General features: G+C 50.3%; 1 protein-coding gene across 7 annotated transcripts; it reads left to right on the top strand.

The window, feature by feature from the left end:
• The first annotated feature begins 503 nt into the window (after positions 1-503).
• Positions 504-18,590, top strand: ADRB1 (adrenoceptor beta 1). 7 transcript variants are annotated; one of them, XR_009744338.1, is made up of 4 exons: positions 504-1,867; positions 3,513-3,634; positions 11,230-11,284; positions 17,443-18,590. XR_009744338.1 is itself a non-coding variant. In XM_061458698.1 (3 exons), exons 1-3 carry the CDS (start codon positions 611-613, stop codon positions 17,448-17,450), a joined length of 1,320 nt encoding a protein of 439 aa, XP_061314682.1. In that variant the 5' UTR covers positions 504-610; the 3' UTR covers positions 17,451-18,590. The 7 variants fall into 7 exon arrangements, 3 of the variants coding, with proteins under 3 accessions (XP_061314682.1, XP_061314681.1, XP_061314683.1); XR_009744337.1 differs by lacking the exon at positions 17,443-18,590 and adding an exon at positions 12,753-12,824; XR_009744339.1 differs by lacking the exon at positions 11,230-11,284.
• The last annotated feature ends 3,285 nt before the right edge of the window (positions 18,591-21,875 follow it).

The following is a 21,875-nucleotide window of genomic DNA, read 5'->3' as shown; positions in this document are numbered from 1 at the left end:
TCCACCACTGCCCTGGGCAGCCTGTTCCAATGCCTGAGCACCCTCCCTGTGAAGAAATTGTTCCTAATTCCCAATCTAAACCTCCCCTGGAACAGCTTGAGGCCGTTTCCTCTTGTTACTTGGGAGAAGAGACGGATCCCCACTTCACTACACTCTCTTTTCAGGTAGTTGTAGAGAGCAATAGTGGTCCCCCTGAGCCTCCTCCAAACTGATCATCCCCCGTTCCCTCAGCCGTTATCCTCACCACAGGTGATCCAGACCCTTCACCAGCTTCGGCAGGGCGGGTGGCCAGAGGGATGGTTGTCCCTACGCAATAGATGTGTAGTGGGGTGCAGACAGGGCGCTGCCATAGCAGGGATAGGGATACGGATAGGGATACTGTTAGGGATACCGGGAGCGGCACAGGCACTGGCGCGGCAAAAGCAGGGAGGGGAGGGGCCGCCTGGCTCCGCCCCCTCGGCGCTGATTGGCTGCGGGAGGTGACGTACTACGGGGCGGGGCGCGGGGCCATGCGGCAGCGCGGGGCGGTGGCAGCGGAGGTACCGGTACCACCGGCACCGGCACCAGTTGCGGGGCCGCCTTCCTGCCCGCGGCGCGGCCCCGCAGAGCCATGGGCGATGGGGGGCTGCCGCCCGACTGCGGCCCCCAGAACCGGTCGGTGGTGCCCCCCGGGAGTAGGCAGCTGCCCGCCGCCGAGCTGCTGTCGCAGCAATGGGCGGTGGGGATGAGCCTGCTGATGGCCCTGGTGGTGCTGCTCATCGTGGCCGGGAATGTGCTGGTGATCGCGGCCATCGGGAGAACGCAGCGGCTGCAGACCCTCACCAACCTCTTCATCACCTCGCTGGCCTGCGCCGACCTGGTGATGGGGCTGCTGGTGGTGCCCTTCGGGGCCACGCTGGTGGTGAGGGGCACCTGGCTCTGGGGATCTTTCCTCTGCGAATGCTGGACCTCGTTGGATGTGCTCTGCGTGACAGCCAGCATCGAGACCTTGTGCGTCATCGCCATCGACCGCTACCTGGCCATCACCTCGCCTTTCCGCTACCAGAGCCTCATGACCAAGGCTCGGGCCAAGGGCATCATCTGCACCGTCTGGGCCATCTCCGCCCTGGTCTCCTTCTTGCCCATCATGATGCACTGGTGGCGGGATGAGGACCCCCAGGCACTGGAGTGCTACCAGGACCCGGGCTGCTGCGACTTCGTCACCAACAGGGCTTACGCCATCGCCTCGTCCATCATTTCTTTCTACATCCCTCTTCTCATCATGATCTTTGTGTATCTCCGAGTGTACAGAGAGGCCAAGGAGCAGATTAGGAAGATCGATAGGTGCGAGGGCCGGTTCTATGGCAGCCAGGAGCAGCCACAGCCCCCCCCACCTCCTCACCACCAGCCCATCCTCGGCAACGGCCGAGCCAGCAAGCGAAAGACCTCCCGCATCATGGCCATGAAGGAGCAAAAAGCCCTCAAGACTTTGGGCATCATCATGGGAGTGTTCACCCTTTGCTGGCTCCCTTTCTTCCTGGTGAACATCGTCAACGTCTTCAACAGAGACCTGGTGCCAGACTGGCTCTTCGTTTTCTTCAACTGGTTGGGCTACGCCAACTCTGCTTTCAACCCCATCATCTACTGCAGGAGCCCCGACTTCCGTAAGGCCTTCAAGAGGCTGCTCTGCTGCCCCAGGAAAGCCGACCGGCGGCAGCACGCCAGCGGTGGGGAGCTGGCCCCGCTGCCCGGGGGCTTCATCAGCACCGTGGGCTCCCCCGAGCGCAGCCTGGCAGGGACCTGGTCCGACTGCAACGGAGGCACAAGGGGCGGCAGCGAGTCCAGCCTGGAGGAGAGGCATAGCAAAACATCCGATTCGGAGTCCAAGGTATAGGGGGGGAGCGTGGGGGGCCGCGCCGGAGCCGGGGCAGGGGGAGTAGCAGGCAGGGAGGCACACGGGAGCAGAGAAATCCCCGGCAGCTGCCTGGTGGTAAGGCTAATGCCGAGCAAAGCTGATCCCCGTCTGAGCAGGAAGAAAGAGGGTGTTTACTTAGAAATAAAAGCAGGTGAACTGGTGCACCACATACCTCATCCAAACTACAGCAAATAGGAAACTCACTGACGGAGAGCAATAAACAGCCCCAAAGACGGGCAGCTTCTAGTTAGGAGACGCACTTTCGGAAGCGGCTGTGGCAGCAGCGCCCTTTGCTCGGGCGATTTGTCCCGGGACCGGGCTGGTGGTTGAACCTGAGTAAGCGGGTGCTGGGCTTTGGCTCTGCTGGGTTGGGGTGCAGCCGGGGTCCCCGCCAGCCCCTGCCTTGCCCAGGGATGTTTCACACCCCAGGGGTCATTCCCCGTGGGGTTTTGGGAGCCACAGGGTCCGTGCTGCAGGTGCTCAGGCAGAGAGTACGGCCCCGTGGGCAAGATGAGTTTTAGGCTCGGAGTAGTTTCCACAGATGGAAGGAAATAATGAGTAGCAAGGAGCACAGGTATACTTTGAAAGGGGGGTTAAAAACCCAACCCACACTCTTGTGCTTTCCCCCCCTGCATCAGCAAGCAGTGAGTTACTGTGCTTATCTCCTTCGGCCAGACAATAGCAGTCAGGCTGAGGAACTTCTACCTCAAACTGTGCATATTGTACAGGGGAATAAACGGACCATGTTTATATTAAACAGCATATTTACATACCACTAAGAGTATTTTATGAAGGGGGGGGGGAGCCTTCTGCAGCTTGTTCATTGTAATTGCAGATGAACGGGGGGGGGGGGGGGGAATCCTGGCAACAACAACAAAATACTGCACATTTCCTAAAATATGGCAACAAAGCCGGGTTTTGCACAGCGTTAAGAGTTGTAAAGTTATTTGGAGATGTTACTTGCACACATGCCCACGGACGTGATTTAAAGGTGAAAAGGAGGTTTGAATAACACCACCCCTGACCCCGATTTCTGGTTGCGTCTGATCTGTTATAGTTTTTTTGAGAGAGTGGTGTTCTTTATATTATTTTACGAAGGTACTGTAAATATATCCCTATTATAAATTAAAATCTGTTAAGAGACTTTATTATTTTGATTTCCAAATGCCCACGTGAATCTGCTGTTGTTTTAGCTCTTGTGTGTCATTTCCATTTTCCTCTGTGTGTGTGTTTTATAACGTATTTATACTCTGGTGCAATTTACTACTGTGTAAGTAATTGGTCTATGTGCAATAAATACCATTGCATCACAAGCAAGCGTGTCTCTATAGGTTTTGAAACAATACCTACCTATAATGGGAAGAACAGCATTTGTTTTTCTCCAAAGATGGCTCTGATTACCAATGCAACTCTATCTAATGGCTTTTCCTGACACAGGGTTGTAAAAAACGTGTTCGAAACCCAATAAGGTTGTGTTCCTGTTGCAGCGAGGTCTGCTGACTTCCCTTACAATTAATGGCTAAAGACAAGGTGTTTCCACTCTGATAATGAATGCTCTCATTTTCTGTGACGATTCCTTTCTGGAGTATATTCTTTTCTGTTTTCTTTCCCCTGTTAGGAGTACGTGGCTGGGAGTCAGGAGACCAGAATATTTAAGATTACAGAGGATGTGTAATCTGAAAGCTAAAAATGGTCTCGAGTAGAAAGAAACCTCCGTATGCGGTACACGCCACCCCACAAGTAAGTCCACCTCGTGCCGACAGTGGGCTTGATCCTGCCTGAGTGAGGTGGGTGCTGTGTGCCCGGCGGGTCCCGGTGCTGAGCGTGGAAGTTGGGGGAGATCCCTGCCCGAAAAGCAGCTGGAGGAGGCTCATGTAAAGGGGAGATGGCAGCCAGGGAGCCGGTCGCGGGAGTCCAGACTTTGGTTCCCTCTTACTGTAAAGAAGGAGTTAAACCTCTGAGGGAATGGCTGGGGAATAACTGGAGCAGGATCGGACTCTGGGACAGACTTAAACACCGCTGAAACCTCTTCTGTGTCACTGGGTGAAATAAAGCTGCCGAGTCTGTAGATCATAAAGCTGATGGTTATGTGCAGTGTGGCTTCCGTGTGCTGACAACAGCCGCATATTCTTTGGGGGCCAGGTTCTGATAACTGAGTGTTACACTGTGAATTTATCCAAGTAAGGAGCTGCTGTGAATAGAAAAGATGCAGATTTGCATCTCTGGTCCGAAAGATTGTCTTCCTTTATTGCTTTATGAAGGTACTCTCTATCCTTGTGGTTTCATAAAGTTTTTCATTACTGCACTGAATACATGGCTGATAGAGCAGCAAAAAGACAGTGCAGAATGGAAGTGAAGCCTTTTTTAGCTTTTATTAAACTCTGAAGTGTAGTTAAATTAGAAGTCAGCTTTGAGGAAGAACACTTCCCGAAGCAAGTTCTTTAAGTTGGTGGCCAACAGTTTATTTTGGAAACCGGCTGTTCTTTTCTTTGTTTTAAAAAATAAGGAATTTGTGCTTTGCAATTTCTAATGATTCATTTTGATGGGGAAAAAAAAAGCTAAGTTACACTTTTTATGCAAGAACAAAATAAAGGGACCAGGGAAGTAAATAATACTTTTCCATTGATGTTATTGAGGTTTGATGTGAGCTGCAGTTAATAGTGTCTACCCTTGGTAATAGTGAAATGGGCTCCTTAAAATGCTGGGGTGATGTCAGATCAGGTGCTCAGTGAAATAGACTCTGCACCAAATGTTTGGGGTCTTTTAGATCTGTTTTTGTCTGTGATTCCAGCAAAAGCAACAGGACCAAAAAAGGTGCTGGGATGGCGATGTCTGATGCCAGCAACTGCAGTGAGATGTTGGCTGTGCATGTCAGGGTGGGATGGGACGGGGAGGCAGTGCTGCCTTCCTCCTGCATTTTGGGGATCACAGTGAGCGAGGGTAGGACTGGGTCCCTGCATGCTGGATAGAGAAGAGCAGGATTCAGCCCCAGCACCCAGCTGGGAACTGAAGTGGCTGCTGAGCCCTCGTCCTCAGCAGGGTGCTGGATCCTGGGGAAGCACAGTGCCTGCTGCATGGAGGGGGACAGTCTAACAGACATGCCTCTGCATCTCATAAATCAGTTCATAGAATCATAGAACTGTTTGTTTTTGTAGAGACCTTAAAGACCATCTAGTTCCAACCCCCCTGCTGTGGGCAGGGACACATCACACTGGACCATCATCTGAATGCTTGTGTCTTTAGACTTTAAAAAGTGATAAAAGTAAACAGGGTCCGACTTAGGTGGGAAATCTGTGTCCAGAACTTGCTCAGTTTCTCTGTGCAGGGTCATGCTGCTTCTGATGTCATTGAGAAAGTCAAAGTGAGGTTTGCCCATTGGCCTCAGCAGGACCAGCTGTGGGAGCAAAGCGATCAGGTCTGTGCCCTTCAGTTGTGGCCAGTCGAGGAGGTGCTGAAGAGTCTGGAGGCTGTCACAAGGCAATCCACATGGCAGCACGGATAGTGGATGTCTGTCTGTCTTGCATGGTGTAAGAAAGACAGTGGTGCATGAACGGTGCGGGCAGAGGAGGACATGTGGGACACACGTGTGCGAGGAAGGGGAGGCTGCTGGCGAGGATTCTGCCATGGATCCTGCTCAGAACAGGCTGTTCTTCATGGGGAAGAGGGATACTCTGAGAAGTGTTATGAGGCAGCTGAAGCGCTCCGGAGGCAGTGAGTCAAACGCTCAGGATGGATTTTTTTCCCTGACGAAAACCAGACATGGATTAGCAATTGGAGCTGCAAGTCAGAAAGTATAGGTGGTAGGCATGCGGCCGCGCACGTACGTGGCCAGGAAAGTAACAGCAAAGAGCCACTGGCCTGCAGGAAAGGGAGACACAGGTAAAACAGAAATCCACTCGGATATAATGTTCTGCGTCTGACAGGACCGGAATTATTTGGCTAAGGTGCCTGAGACTTCCACATGCGAGACGCCCGATCCTCAAAGGCGCCGGCTGCACTCCAAGCAGTGTTTACTCAGCACTTCTGAAAAGCAGGCTGCATCTCTCCACGTGCTTAAACAGGAATATACCGGGTGGGAAGCCTGGCTTCAGTTTTCCATGTGTTCAGGGATGCTAAGGATGTTTCAGGCACACAGCGGGCTATGGAAGTGCCTGCAGACGGACCTCCCCAGTGGTGGTGAGTTGCACAAATGCACCCCTGCACATTCACTGCACTTGGAGACTACCACCCTCAGTGTCAACTGATGAACGAATGAAACTGGGTGCAAAATGTAACGGCTTAAAACTGTGATGTGAACTGTGTGTGGCACACGGCATTTGACAGCATCAGCCGGGTGTTTGCGATACAGCACGCTCCAGTTCTTCTGCAAACACTGCTTTCCCTTTTGGGTATGCACATGTTTTCAAGTATAAGGACTGCTTCTTTATCAGCTTCTTTTCCATAAACCCTATCTGAAAGTCGAGGTTTTATTAATAACTTTCAAGTGGCTATTTTGCAAGCCTTCCTTGTGCTGCACACTTTCCTAATTCATTGTAATTGCCCGTCCGGTGGAGTGCACTTACTTCCTTTATGTAATATATCAGCTGCAGGGCTGGAAATCGTGCAGCTATGAACTGAAAGAGCAGACTTTCTTGAGGCCAAATGCGGCCAGGCATCATTGCCACTGGGAGCAGAATTTGACCTCATAATCTAATCTTATAGGAGAGGCTATCTCCAGGAAAAGTATTGTTACCAGCAGTAAATGACCTCTGCTAATGAAGCTGGAGCAATTAGCCCTATTCGAAGCTGTCAAGAAAATGTTAACTGCTAAACAACAGTTAATGTTGGATAGCTCAAATAATGAGTGTTTTGTTTGCTGGTGTGTGTTAGGTGATGTGTTGGGAAATAATTATCCTTTGACTAGCAGCCAGCTTTGTACTAATCAGAAAGGAGAAGTCATGTTCCGTTTGAAGGATTATACCTAAAAATAGTCCTGTTCCCGCCACATCAACGAGTGAAATGAAGCAAATTCACAGAGATGTACACACCTTCTTCACATTTCACTTTTCATCCTAAAAACTCATTGTTCAGCTGGAGCTTTCTGTTTGATCGTGTCAAAAGCACTAATGTGATGTCCTGCACTAAGCACACTCCCCATGAGGAGCATTACCCTATGCACCACTGACTTGCTTTCAGAGGCTGCCAAACTCCCCAACGCCCCAGGAGGAAGCAAGGAGTCATTCTCTTTATAGAAACAATCACATACAGAGTAAGATCAACAGTGTTTGTAATGATCATCTCACAGAAGAAACTGATATGCTTTGTATTGAGGTGTTTATAGGCCTGCCCATCTGTGAGGAGCAGCCGTGGTAACAGCAGGTGATCTATTTGTCCAGCGCAGTAACTTCAGGCTGTCAAACTCTGCTTGAAGAGGTGACCGAGATGGGGAAAGGATAAAAAAGGTGATGCTGCCAAGCAAATCCACTATTGTCACTGCAAAGAGCAGAAAACTGGGGCATTTTTGGCCATATTGTAGGTGTTGCCTTTTGCTGGTGAAGTGTAATTGGTTTGGATGGGGATGCAGCAGGCAGCTGCACTATAAACACAGGTTAAGAAGTGTGAGAAGACAGACACCTTCCATACAGGACCGTGCCACCATAGTAGTGGAAGCTGAAACATGCCCCCTAAATCTCTCTTCTTTTTTGGCTTACAGCAATCTAAAGCACACCTGAGCAGCTTCTTAACCAGTGTAAAGCTGTGCCACTCCCTGGCCATCCAGGGACACAAGCATCCCCCTTAGCATCTCCCCCTCCCATTCAAGGGACTCCAGCTTATGATGAGCTTTGTTGGACCTTGACCCTAACCCTCTTGCGTGGTGCCAAGCAGGAGGTGCCTGTGGCACGCAGGGTGGGTGCTGCATGGTGCAGGGTGCGCCACGCTGTGCCGGGCGTGCTGGTGCAGGCTGCCAGCCATGCCACTGCCCTGAGTCATCCTCCATCCTGCAAACACTGCAGGCAGTGGGGCTGGAAGTGAAAGGGTGCTCGGGTTTGTTATGTAAACTGGTGATCAGCTTCCTGGTTCACCAAAACTGGCAGCTTGCTATGCATGTTTGCTTCTCACGCTGTTTAAGTCTTCCCATCGCTTGGCTCCTGGTGTTTGCTTGTCTGGCCTTAGCACCCAGCAGCATGAGGTTTTTGGCTGTGCCCTGGGAGCAGTCTGCATCCAGATGTGGTATCCAGATGTGGGTTTTGTTGTACCTGTTCCTTCCAGGGGTGATGCTTGGAGTTATTAGCACCAGTTGCACTGAAGTGCAAAAGTAGGAAATGAGTCTTGACCTCCAGGTTCACAGCCTGAAGGAGAAAACAGATGCTTGCCCAGGCTTTTGCCATTGCCATGGTTAGCAGAGCATCTCAGATGTAACGGTGTGCCTTTCCCTTCTGATCCTGTGTAATGCACCGAATCCCGTTGTCCTTTGTGAGATTAAATGAGGATTTTCCACTAGTTTGGTGCTGCAGCCATTAGCCACTGTTGCGCATCTCTCGGCAGTGTCTCTCTCAAAGCCTTGATATTTAGACTATTTCCTACCAAAAATATTTTGATCATTAGTCTTAAGCTCATTGGCACAATGCTTTGAAAGGCAGATGGAAGTGTATACACCAGAGAGACAATCAGAACCACTGGAGAGCTCAAAATCCCAGCAGCTGCTAGGTGTATAAATATTTCACCTACCAACAAGTTACTGTGCAAGTTGGGACTGCAGAATGCCCTGTCACTGTAAGGCAATATGACAGGGACAGCACAATAGCTGCACAAACGATTTGCCAGGTGGTAAACTTGAAACAGTGCTCTGTGGCCAAATTTTAAGAAGAAGGAATTGAGACAATCCCGGGCAGGATTTCCTAGCAGAGAAGGGAGAACAACATTCAGGGTTAAAGCTTCCTTGTACAGACTGATCCAAGCGAGAGTTACAAATGCTGCTGGCACCCTGTGCAAGCCACAATAGTGGACAAGTGCTGCCCACCCCAGGATCCCCAGGGACAACTGACAGTGTCCATCCTCTCTTTCTTCCTATTTGGCATATAGCATGTCCCCATCTCGCCTGCCCCAGCATCAAGCATCAGAGGTGTCGGAGGGATGCCTGGACACAAAGGTGTGTGCCAGCCTATGGGGCTTGCCAACCCACCATTGTGCTGGGGAGGGAGGAGCACTTCCTCTTGAACTGGAGCAGGTAAATGGGGAGACGTCCCACAACTCTCCCATTGTTTAATACTCAACTGCTTGTGGAACCCGCCTTCAGCAGGGGTGTTTTGTTTGTCTGTTCTTCCCCTGAATACCCGCTTGGGAGCTGTCAAATCAAATCTCAATTAGCTCGCTCACGCCACGAAGCTGCTGTGGTATGTGATCCCTGGCAGGCAGCTGCCCTCACTGTGATACAGCAGCAGAGGCAAGGGAAGAAAGGAGGGGCAATGGAGGAGACCTGTTGCTCACACGACTGAAGCATCACTGGTACCCTGGCAGGTTCCCATCACCGGGCTAGGACAGCCACAACACACCCAGGCTGTGCCTGAAATCTGACACAGGAGCATTCAGTCTGCTCACAAATGGGGCTTTTTGGAGCTTTTATGTTCTATTCAGTGCGAGGCAGCTGCTGCTGCAGTAATTTCCAGTAACAACAGAGATTATAAGAGTGCTCTGAACCACCTTGAGAGCATCCACGGGAGACGTTTTGTTCCTGTTTCACTGCCAGGTGGTTACCAGCTAGCTGGCAATACAGTGAATGTATGCCTGTGGTTTTCGGCACCAGCCCATCCAAGCCAGGGCTGGTGCTCACACCCTCCCTCCCCATCCAAGCCCTGTTGCATGTCCCACTGCCTGACTGGCTCTGCTGCCTGTGCAACCATGTGGAGGTGCTCCTGTGACTGAAAACCAGCCCTTTCAGAAGAGGTATATTTCAGGTGATCCATACAGATTGCATGAACACGGGTAATGGCATGAGGGGCATGGAAACATGCAGAGTGATGGGGCTAAGATCGTATGATTTGGTAGGGGTCCTGATTTGGACCCATTGCTGTGATCACAAACCTCATGTCCAGGGGTGATGCCGCAGAAGCTGAGACCCAGAGCAGCACCCTCTGGCATGCACTGGAAAAGCAGGACTCACCACCCAAACCTTCCCTCCCCTCAGGGGCCACTCTGAATACGGTATTCAGAGGTTTTATGACTAAGTCATTAAGCTTCTCATTGCATGTGAAAAATGAAAATAAATATAGTTTTGTGCAAATATTTGTGCAGCAGAAGAAAAGCATGATTTAAATCTGATTATCTGCTGTATAGATAAACAACAGTGAAGAGCACGGGACAGACTCCTCAACGTTTTGCAGAGATTGAGACCAGGGATGCTGGAAGTGCAACTCAGGCACTGGGTGACAGCACTAAGCTGTCCCCGACTACAAGAGAGTGGGATGGCAATGAGCCACAGGCAGTGGAAAAGTAATTTCCCAGGAAAAGCAGCTCTGTTTGCCCAAAGTCCCTGTGTGGACCCAAACACTGATGGGCACCATGGAGCTGCTAGTGACTTGTGAGTAATGCCCATCATGAGTGTCTTCTGGTGGAGGGTGTTTAACTGCTTTTATTCCTGCACACTTCACTCATGTGGGAGTAAGGAATGTTGTGATAAAAGACCTGGAATGATTTCAGTGCTGGATAGTTTCCATTAGTACATTTCTCATTACATAACGCTGCCATTGCTGTACCAAATCTGCTAAGCTGCCTTTTAGGAAGGTGGAACGTCTCTGTGTAGCCATAACTAATAAAGTGGTGGTGTAGAGCAAGCTGGGCTTTAATCAAATACATTTGAATTGCACCGGGTGTGCTTGGGCTGTTCCATGGTATGGATTTCCTTGCCTTTACCCTATGAGACACCTCATATATTAAACGGTTGGTGTTGTCAAATGCATGCCATTAGCGCTCTGAGCAGATAAGCCCTTCGGTGGCCTCATCGGAGTCTGTCACAGGGCCTGTCTCCAGATAATGGCCTGGAAGAAGAACAATGGTTCTGGGAGCTCCCAGGGACCTCCACTGTTTGGTTCTGTGCTTCAGAAGAGAAAAATTGTCATTATCTGCATGGCTCAAGATCCCTTTGAAATGCTGCTGTTTTTTTACTCATACACTACAAGTATTTCTGACATGATATCAGTGAGAAACTCGAAACCCCCTTTTGGGAAGAAAAGGATTTCCTGCAGCCCTACTCCTGAAGAAGATGGATAGATCAAGTAGTAAAGTTCAATGACTTACTTAGCATTAAATAAGAAAGAGAGTAATGAATTGGATTTTGTGTGCCTGTTTTTCCTCTGCAGGGAACAGTCAGGCTAATGGATTTTCATTGTCTTCTGCTTCTGTTCATCAATCTAGGTGAGTTCAAAACAGTGCTGTCTTTTTTGTGCTCTCCTTTCCCTGCTCGCTTATTACAACCTCATGTACTTGGAGCTGATAAAACACATCGGTTTGCTACCATCAGCCTCATCCTGACTGGAGGAAAGCACATGGGGTTGACCCCTTACATCAAATGACTTGTGGCTTTCTGCGTGGACATCTGTATTTTGTGCTAGGTAGCTGCAAGTAGGCAATTCCTTGCTTAGGGTGGACACTAGCTTCCTACTATTATGAGCTCAGACTTCAACATCCTTCAAGACAGACATTATTTCCCGCCTGGGTTCACCAAAACTTGGTTGGGTCTCCAAACCGCTCCTTTGTTTACAGGCTTTTCCGAGCATGCCGTAGGGCTTTTTATTGGGGAAGGAAGGGAGGTGGTGTAGAGGAAACTATTACAAAGCTATAGAGCATAAACAACTTTCATGTAAACTCCAAACCCCACTTGGCAAGGAAGAGGTTAAGGATAAGGGGTGGTTGGGGGGACTCAATAAGGCAAAGATATAAATAGTGAGTGGGAAAGCCTGGGGAGGCACACAAGGAAGGGGAGGTAAGGAGCTGACCCTCAATGGGTGGATTCCCTTGGCTTGCTGAAAGCTCTGTGCTCCTCTGACCTCACGGTTTGGACCTGGGTCCTGATGCCAAAGCAGGGGGATGCTCTGGCAGAAACCCTGTGTATCCAGGGCTGTATTGTTCAAAGGGGGACCTGAAAGGTGTTTCGGTCACCTGAGCACTTTCTGCAGCGCTAGAAACTGGGTCCTCCAGACCTTTCAGAGCCAGGAGCTGCTCTTTGCCCACTCGGATGGTTGGAGCAGGATTTCCGTTTTCCTACCAGCCTTGGTGCTTTCTGGTTTGTTTTTGTCCAAATGGGAAATGCATAACATGAAACTGTTTAAACAACTTGTGGTACAAGGAAGCCCGCTGGAGTAAAGTACAACTCTGGAATTCATTTCCAAGGAAATGATGCACTCTCCAAAAGCACTTCACTCAAGCACTACAATTTAAAGTCGCAGGGTAATTGCTGGCCCTCTTCGGTGCTGCCTGCAGCCCTCACCTAGGTCTGAGCATAGTGCATGAGGAGGGCAGGAGCCTGCCAAGATCATCCCTGCTGCTGCCTGGTCTTGCCATCAGCAGATCTTTGCACGCAAGGCACTGCTCAACGTGGACATTGCTGGTGAAGAGGCACCAGGCAATGTTATCTAAACTCTGTGCCAACGGATATGTTAAGATACACACAAATGTTAGCAAGGGCGTTTCCTTAACTATGTTTTAAACCACCCATAGCAGCTATGTGCACCAAGATGACAAAGTGCAGAGTGACCAAGCAAAGGACCATCTCCCCTCTCCCCCAGGCTGTCATGTTGGTACCCAAGCACAGTTGAATGCCTGAGGATCAGGGTGGGTCTGGCTGTTAGAGCTGTCCTGACTGTTGCTTTGCTTGCATGGGTAGGTCTGGACAGCCTGGTGCTGTGGAAGGAAAACCCAGGAGCCACAGAAGCCTCAGAGGAATTCTCTTGTTCTATTTCCAGCCTTTCTTTTTAAGATACAAAGGGCTTCAGATCAGATGCATTTCTGAAGCTTATCTGTGTGAATATTTGACTGCTTATCCAAACAGAACAAAAACCTTCAAACCTTCTGAGGTCCATCCATCAAGAGCCTTATCTCCCCATGTCACCATTCACCTCCCGGCTGCTGCTGCTCGGAGCCTCCTGCCAGCTGGGGCTTAGCTCTGCCCTCCAGATTCCCATATCCATCCCCAGTCCAGGCAGCTACACGGCATTATCCATAGTCTCCTCCTTGGCTCCCTGCCCCTTCAGTGATGGCCTTTGTATTGCATGCAGGCCTGGGCTGCTGCATGGTCTGCAGCCAGCCAGCATCCCGATGGGCTGCATTTGTGCTGCTGTATTGCAGCCCGTCATCTCCATCTCCCACATATGCAGCCATCTGGGCTATGCACACTGACTCTGCTTGGCCCCAACAAGCAGAACATTTGTCTGGTTTTATGGGATATTAATGAAGCCCAGATAAAGGAATGCAGTCTCCTCTGTCTGAGGTTCAAAGACTGAAATATCCAAGGGCAGTATTTCTGATCTGCTCTCTGGTAAAAAGGAGGTTTTGTAAGAGGTCCCCTAAATCCCAGCTGTTGGGTACGGGAGGAGGGGATGTCAGCCCTCACTGCCTGACAGCCACTGATCCCCTCTACTGGAGGATCCTCATTGCTCGGTCAGGCTGCTAGAAACTCAGATATCATCCCTAAAAACCCAGGTGGTAGCTGAGCACAGGACCTGAGCCACTGAGAAGCCCTAGGAGCATGGCAAGCCAGCATCCTCAGTCCTGTGCAGGTTCCTGTCCAGGTACAACATCTGTGTAGTTAGTCTTATGCCCAATTCATACAATGGGCTGTTCAGCCTTGTCAGAAGAGCCTTTGCAGTACTCAGTATCGGGGCCACAGGACATTTCTTGATTTGAAGCTGAGCTGGCACAAGAAGTCGTCTGCAGTCCCGCTGTCCTGTCAGAGCCATGGCCAAAAACAACAGGGTGAAGACATGGAAAGAGCCGCCCATCCACAGTGTAACCAAGTTAAAACAGGGGCCTGGATGTTTGGGGCTGGAGAACAGCTTTTAGGCAGGTCAGAGGCTGAAATCCTGTGCACAACGGCGGGGATCAGTGGTCTCTGCTGCTTGGTACTGCCTGGTCTCAGCCTAGATCTACACAAACCTTGGCATCAGGGTGGCTTTTTCCAATGGGGACTGTTTTCCTATGGTCCGACCCATGGGCTGTTGTTGCTCTCCTCCTTGTGGTTTCAATTTTCTTCTCTGATTTGATAATCAGAAGGGTAAAACTCATTCCCATCTCATATATAACAATGAGTTTGACTCAACAGCAAGAGGATAACTGTACTTTTTATACTGTAGTGTATGATGAGCTATTTATAAATGTCATATCACTTCTGGGTCATCTTCAGGGTTTACAATAAAGTTTTAATTTAAACACCATTTTCCAGTGTTGACAGATGTGATAAATACATTTTTGTTCCAATAAAACCTAATTTCAACAATGTTTTGCAAAAACCAGTATGAGCTAAGGATTATTCCCTGGTTGTTTTTTTTTGCTCTGTTTGTCTCCATGTTCCAGTGTTTAGTTTAATGTTACATTCCATTATAGAAAAAAACATCTGTGACTGCAGTAATTCGTTCACTGAGGCCTCTGCTTGAGGGATGGGAGGATGCTTTTGGGAAGAGTGATGGAGAGAGGTGTTAGCTCATGTCATGAAGGCCTCAGGGCAGTTGCAGCACCTCTCTACACCATCATGGGATATTGTGCCTTCCTCGCAGCTCCATGGGGAGCTAAAACTCACCATCACTGAGAGATACGCTGCATTGAAGGGTCTCAGAACACTTGATCTGGTGGTGGCACAAAGGTGCTTTGTTACAAGCAGAGCTCTCAGGCCTGTGTGACACCACTGCAGTGGTGACAGCAGCACATTAGCATAGCTGCAGGGTATCATATGTTTGTGCAGTGGTGTCCTGTGCCCTGGCTCCAGTGGCACATGGGACTTGTTTTACCTCAGGCTCCCCCACTGAAGTTATTCCTCCAGGTGTGAAGATGGTGGCCACCTCCTCCTGTCTAGAGCATCCTTCCTCTCTTCTGAGGGCTCCTTTTCAGGCTTCAAGACCAGTAGCAAAACCAGCACTCGGGATGCTGTTGCAAAGCCCATTGGCAACTTCATGACAATTGAGCTAACCTTGACATTCCAGGTGATCCCGAAATAAAGCCAGGATTGCACAGTGGGACAGACTTAATGTCTGGAAGGTGAGGTTAAACAGAAGTCCTCCATCCACGGGAGGTTGCATTCCTGTTACATTCCTGTTCCTGTATCCATTGATAAGCTGAGTCCCTCCAGAATTTCTCAGGACCTTCTTTGGTTTTCGTGCTTTCCCATGGAAACAGCTCTGAGAAGGGTCTCTCTTACTGCAATCAAACATTTTAATTCTGCATTAAAATAGCTCTTGCATCAGCTACCATTGTACTGTGGATGCAAATGCAGCACAACAGAGCCCTTACGTGTTGTGAGGTGAGTGGGTCAGATTCTGTGCTGGAAAAACAGAAGTACAAGGAAAACCAACTTGGTTTAAAGTGCTTTAAAGCTGCTGCCTATCGTCTGAGCCACACAGCTTACAGCCCATACTTCTCATACCACCGCCCTGTTAGGCAGTCAAACAAAAGATGATGCTACTTGGAGAGCACATCAGTGTGATGGAGACATGCAAATGCTGACACTTGTATCCACACAGACTGGCCTCCATCTGCAAGGAGCTTCTGGCTTCCTGAAAATACCTGGGAAAAGGGCATGCAGATACAGAAGGGGAGAGAGGTCTTCTTCTGATGGGGTGCTGTGTCGGTCAGGCTGCTTTCGTGGTGATACCTAGAGGATGTCATCTGCTGTGGCGAGCTATGATAATCCTTTCACTGGGAGCAGGTGCCGGAGGATAATCCTGCTGTTTTTCTTGGATATGCTTCTCTTCAGCCACTAAGACTGAGCAAACAGGATTATCAGAGCAGCGATTCTGGAGGTGAAGGTACTGGTGCTGTGTGGCTCTGTGGACATCAGTTTCCAAGGCAGATGCTAGCTCTGCTGGGCAGCCTGCCCCAGTGAGGGCAGCGGGTGAGGAGGTGAGTGGTCAGCACCCAAGGGATTTGCTGGCTGGCTCCTGCCATCCTCACTCAGATCTGCACCATGCCCCTGGGGACAAGGGCTGGATCCCAGGTGCAAAGGCCATGCTCTCTACAGCTCTCCCCCGCCCCACAGTTGTGGGTAGGATAGAGACTGCCTGACCGCAGCAGTGAGTGGCATCACCCCAAAACCTGGGCTGGGACAAGGCACTGGTGGAGGAGCTGGGGAGGACAAGGGGTGACAGCTCTGGGCTGCCAGGTCTGCTCTGACAGGAAGGCCTGAGGACTGCAGACCCCTCTAGGGTTTACTCGGTTTCCAAGTGGAGACCAGTAACGAGCGGTGTGCCTCAGGGATCGGTGTTGGGACCGGTCTTGTTCAACATCTTTGTCGCTGACATGGACAGTGGGATTGAGTGCGCCCTCAGCAAGTTTGCCGATGACACCAAGCTGTGTGGTTCGGTTGGTACCCTGGAGGGAAGGAATGCCATCCAGAGGGACCTTGACACGCTTGTGAGGTGGGCTGATGCCAACCTTATGAAGTTCAACCAAGGTCCTGCACTTGGGTCAGGGCAATCCCAAGTGCAAATACAGGCTGGGCAAAGACTGGATTGAAAGCAGCCCTGAGGAGAAGAACTTGGGGGTGTTGGTTGACAAGAAGCTCAATATGACACATCAGTGTGCACTTGCCGTCCAGAAACCAACCGAGTCCTGGGCTGCATCAAAACGAGTGTGACCAGCAGGACGAAGGAGGTGATCCTGCCCTTCTATTGCACTCTTGTAGAACTGCACAAGTCGTGTGTTGAGCTCTGGGACCCTAAACATAACAGGGACTTGGACTTGCTTGAGCAGCTCCAGAGGAAGACCATGAAGATGCTCTGAGGGTGGGAGCAGCTCTGCTCTAGAGACAGGCTGAGAGAGCTGGGCTGGTTCAGTCTGGAGAAGGTTCTGGGGAGACCTTAGAGCAGCTCCAGTGCCTAAAGGAGCCAGCAAGAAATCTGGAGAGTGACTTTTTGCAAGGGCCTGCAGTGACAGGACAAGGGAATGGCTTTAACCTGCCAGGAGATTTAGATAAGATCTTAGGCAGAATTTCTTCCCTGTGAGGGTGCTGAGGTGCTGGCACAGGGTGCCCAGAGAAGCTGTGGCTGCCCCATCCCTGGCAGTGTTCAAGGCCAGGTTGGACACAGGGGCTTGGAGCAAGCTGCTCTAGTGGAAGGTGCCCTGCCCATGACAGGGTAATCTGGGTTAGTCTCTAAGGTCCCTTCAACCCAAACCATTCTGTGATTCTCTGAAACAACAAACTGCTAAATAAGCATGTGTGTGCAGAGCCGAATGCTGAGCTGCAGGAATAGGGACCAGAGACGTGCGCGTCAGGAAGGGTTGTTAGAGCTCCTGCTTGCAGCCCTGCTGATAAGGCCGTTTCCAAGAAATTGCCCAGCCCTTAACTTCTAGAAACCCTCTCTTCCCAGGTCAATAACCTTTTATGGACTGCAGCCTGGTGTCACTCTATGAGCAAACACGGTCCAGGCAGGACCTGCTGCAAGTGATACAAGAGAGAGGAGAACCCGTGTTGCTATAAGACGGGATCCAGAAACACTCTGGCGCAGCAGACTGAAACACACAGTGAAAAGTCCATTTGGTCATTCTGGTGTCGGGAAAGCACAAGGAAATGTTCTTCAACTTCATTTTTCTTCGGCCGAGTCTCCTTCTTGCCTCAGGGGGGTTGAGGTGGTGGTAGCAGTGCTGCTGCTCTCCCATTCCTGTGCTGTGTGGGCTGCAGTACTGCAGGGCTTGGACTGCCTCCAGGGTCTTCCCTCTTCCTAGGGAGTGCTCAATCAGCCCTAAGAGTTTGCACCCAGCCTGCTCCAACAAAAGTGCCCTGCAGCTCCCTTTCCTTGTTTTTGGCCAGCCTTAACTTCAAACACGAGCAGAGCCTCTTAAGAGAGGTTTCCCGTAGCATCTTGCAGCTCCATTAGGAAAAACGTTCACTGTGTCTCTGTGTGAGAGCACCCTGACAGGGCTGATTGGACTCAGTTGTTTGGCTCCTTCATTTTGTGGGGACTTTTTAAACCATCTTATGCAGGTGTGGGAGTTGACACAACAGAGCATGCACTTCATTAGAGTCCATCCAGCTTGTGTGTAAACACCGCTCATCCCTTCCTAAACCTCTTAGGAGCTGTTTCATAAACACACAATGCTTTGCTTAATGCCCAGATCATGTGCCATTTCCTCTGCAGGCCCGGCGGTGGAGCAGACATGGGCTGAGCCCTGTGTCCTGCAGAACAGTGCCCGGGGCTGGCAGCAGAGACAGGCAGAGGCTACCACCTGCTGGACCTTTCTCACTGACTCCCTGCTCCTCACAATGCCATTTACTGATGGCACCAAAATGCTGTGCGCTGAGCATCATGGCACAAACACCTCTCGCTAGCTCTTCATCAGTAACAGGGCTACTGAGATGGGGTAGTTGTGTAAACGGTTAGGATGCTCAATGAGTAGCTCTGTGGGACTGACCTGTTTGCTGCTTGCTTGGGGTCTGACATGTGTTTTCCAGAGTCGGGGTGTGCTCTCATGCTTGCTGGCCCTGCAGGAGAGAGGCACCTTCCTGAGCTGAACTTGGGAACCTTAGTGTGAGGTGTCCCTGCCCATGGCAGGGGGGTTGGAAGTAGATGATCTTAAAGTCCTTTCCAACCCTAACTATTCTATGATTCTGTTTCCCCATTGAAACTTGCTCCTACCAAAAAAACAGAAATGACTCTTCCACCAGCCCTTAAGAAGGGGGAATAAATTCAGTGCACACTGGACGGGGGACGGGGACATGCCTGAATATGTGGGATCCCACACTTGCATGGGGCAACTTGAGGGCCTTAATGGGAAGCACCCTTGCATGCTTAAGGGTGTTTATGGGAAGTGGTGCTAGAACATGAACCTAGCTCTGCCATGCAGTCATCATCATGCAGACAACCCTGCTGAGTAGCCAAGTTGGATCCACAGGGCTACTGCTCCTGTGAGGGTGCAGGACCTGGCCTGTGTAACCCAGCCCCAACTCAAGCATCTTGGACAAACGAGTCCTGCATCTCACCCTGACTCCTGCAGCCTAGGACTTAGCATAGAATCATAGAATCATAGGATAGTTAGGGTTGGAAAGGACCTTAAGATCATCCAGTTCCAACCCCCCTGCCATGGGCAGGGACACCTCACACTAAACCATATCACCCAAGGCTGGTGGTCAAGACCAGGTCATTCAGCCTGGTCTTGAGCACCACCGGGGATGGAGCATTCACAACCTCCCTGGGCAACCCATTCCAGTGCCTCACCACCCTAACAGGAAAGAATTTCTTCCTTATATCCAATCTAAACTTCCCCTGTTTAAGTTTTAACCCGTTACCCCTTGTCCTATCACTACAGTCCCTAATGAAGCATCTCCTTTGCAAGGGCAAATCTTGTGGATCCCACAGGACTGAACACCCACTGCTGCCAACTTGTCCCAGTGGGCTCATGATGCTGCAGTCTACACATTTCTGAGGCCAAGACTCTGTTTCTGCACCAAGAATGCTGAATGCTATCAGCACAGCTTCCTGATCTAGTCTATTTTGGATTGACCTGCTCTTCTGAGCTGCCCTGAGCCTCAGCAGGTCTTGCTCACACCTACAGCACACCATGCTCCAGCTGCCCAGTTAGCCAGGCTCTGGGAAGGTCACTGGAAGGACTCCAGTGGTCTCAAATAGGAGTTGACTCATGCCCCATGAGAGCAAAACAAGATGTCTCTGCATGTAGAAAAATATTATGGAAACTGTATCATTCATGCACAAAATCTGCGCTTCAAACTTTATGATATAAAATACGTAATATTGTAAATAGAAAGGAAAACTGCATGAGGCCTGGTGCGCGTTAAAATTGTTGGCATGTGAAAACATCCCTTCCTATAAACACAGCTGGGCTCTGGTACACAAGTAAGCATCCAAAGCTAGAAAACTTGGACCATGTCTGCACTGGGTTGAAGCGCTTGTTTCTGTAGCAGTAAGTCATGTCTACGCTCACCCATTGTCAAGAGTGACCCAGAGCAAATGGAGTTATCAATATAAGGTGATGCAGCAGTGCAACAGGTATGCTTCAGGGGCTCTTAAGTACAGCAGCAGCACCAGAGAGTGCTGCCCAGGGCAGAAATAGGTGCTGAGGGCACCCCAGGGGCAGGCTGCAACACTTGGCTTGCTTAGGTCTTTGGGGAGGTCTAACTCTGGTCAGATCCTGCCCCACTGATGCTGGACAGGTTTTCACCATGGTGCTCAGCCGTGCAGTGCCTGCAATTCCCACAGCTGCCATGTGCAGCTGGATCGTATTCCAGCAAGAGCTGATTGCCACGGTGCAGGGAGCAGGACTGAGCATATCACCTTGAGGAAAAGAGCAGAGGAGGGCTCAGCGTGCACAGCAAATGCAGCTCTTGGAGAAAAAGATGAATTAATCAGGTGTTAACCAGCAATTTGTCAAACAGCCTCTAACGCCAGCTGCTGATGCTGTCAAGTGTGCAGTGACAAGTGATGGATCCTTCTGCATCTCCTCTGGAGTTCTTCAGTGCTGCTCAGCAAATGGGAGAACCCATGATGAATGCTTCAGCTGCTGACTGCAAGTTGCTTTCTCCTCTGACCTGGGGCCATGGGGCACACTGTAGCTCAGCCTTTCCCTCTGTGCCATGGTTCCTTCTCTGGCAGGAGCATCAGGAGCGCTGCAGGCACTGCACATCTGTCTCCTCACAGGCTGGAGCTGAAGCGCTTCCCATTTACCACTGTATGTGCCTCACTGCCACCTCTGTGGCAGAGGGGTCCCACCCTCCAGCAGCTGGAGAGCAAACACGGTCAAGTGATACAGAGAGCCAAGTGAAATCACCTACCTGCACCATTTGTCTGCTATCGCAACCAGATTGCCCTTTTTTACCCCAAAAGCACATGCAGGACAGCTGGTCACACTGTGCAAGCCCATCACTGATCCACATGCCTACAAGTGCTGTGAGATGGATGAAGGGCCCTTGGGCTGTCATGCCACAGTGATATGCATCGACTGTGGAATGTGGCTCAGCTAACTGGGCTATACTGGTTCCCTGCTGGATCATGTTCCCCTAATGGACATCAGGAGACATCCAGCTGCAATGACTAAGCTCTTCTGACATTCCACAGTTCCAACAAATAAAGTGTTTCTTGAAAATAAGCTCATGTGTTGTTTTGGGAAATGAGTGAAGGATCAGCCTGCTTGCTTTTGTGTGGGGGACACCAGGCACTAACACGAGCATCTTGCCTCTCCTCCTCTGATGGGTTTGGAATGAGCTCTGGAGGTCTAACTGCAGAGAGTAATGATGTGTGAAAGCTCACTTTCATTTTTCACTCTACTTTTTTGGAAGGTGGAACATTTTCCAGTTGACAGCACCATGCTAAACCCGCATGAGGCAAGCGGCTATTTTTAACCAGAGAGAGACTATCTGAGAGTCTGCTGCTGAATCATTTTAAACAAGGAAGAAATCATGGGATCCAAAAGTGGTGCTGGGAGGATGGGGGTGGAAAGGCTTTTATCATGCACTTGTTCCAATAACTGTTCAACTGCTTTGGGACTGATGACGACTAACTGAACGCTGCTCTGGGGTCACTTCAAGTGGTGGCTGCATTGTACAAAGCGCTTCTGCTTTGAGAGAGAGGCAGGTCCTCAGGTTAGAGCAGCTTGAGAGGGTACCAGTGCTCACTGTGCCCTTTACAGCTGCACTGTGCTCTGCCAAATGGGAGAAGACACTCCAGCATCTCAGCGCTGCCCTTCTTTGAGCCCCCATCACCTGTACTAGGCGTGTACAAGATGCAGCATGCTTGCGGGATCAAGGAGAAAGGGTTGTCCTTCCACCTGACAGTGACAAGCACCGTTTCTC

The sequence above is a fragment of the Pezoporus flaviventris genome, unplaced genomic scaffold, assembly GCF_033815535.1.
Source record: "Pezoporus flaviventris isolate CSIRO_AGI_PZ_B2104156 unplaced genomic scaffold, CSIRO_AGI_Pfla_v1 ptg000029l, whole genome shotgun sequence".
Classification (NCBI taxonomy): Eukaryota; Metazoa; Chordata; class Aves; order Psittaciformes; family Psittacidae; genus Pezoporus; species Pezoporus flaviventris.
This window is presented reverse-complemented; position numbering and strand designations above follow the sequence as displayed.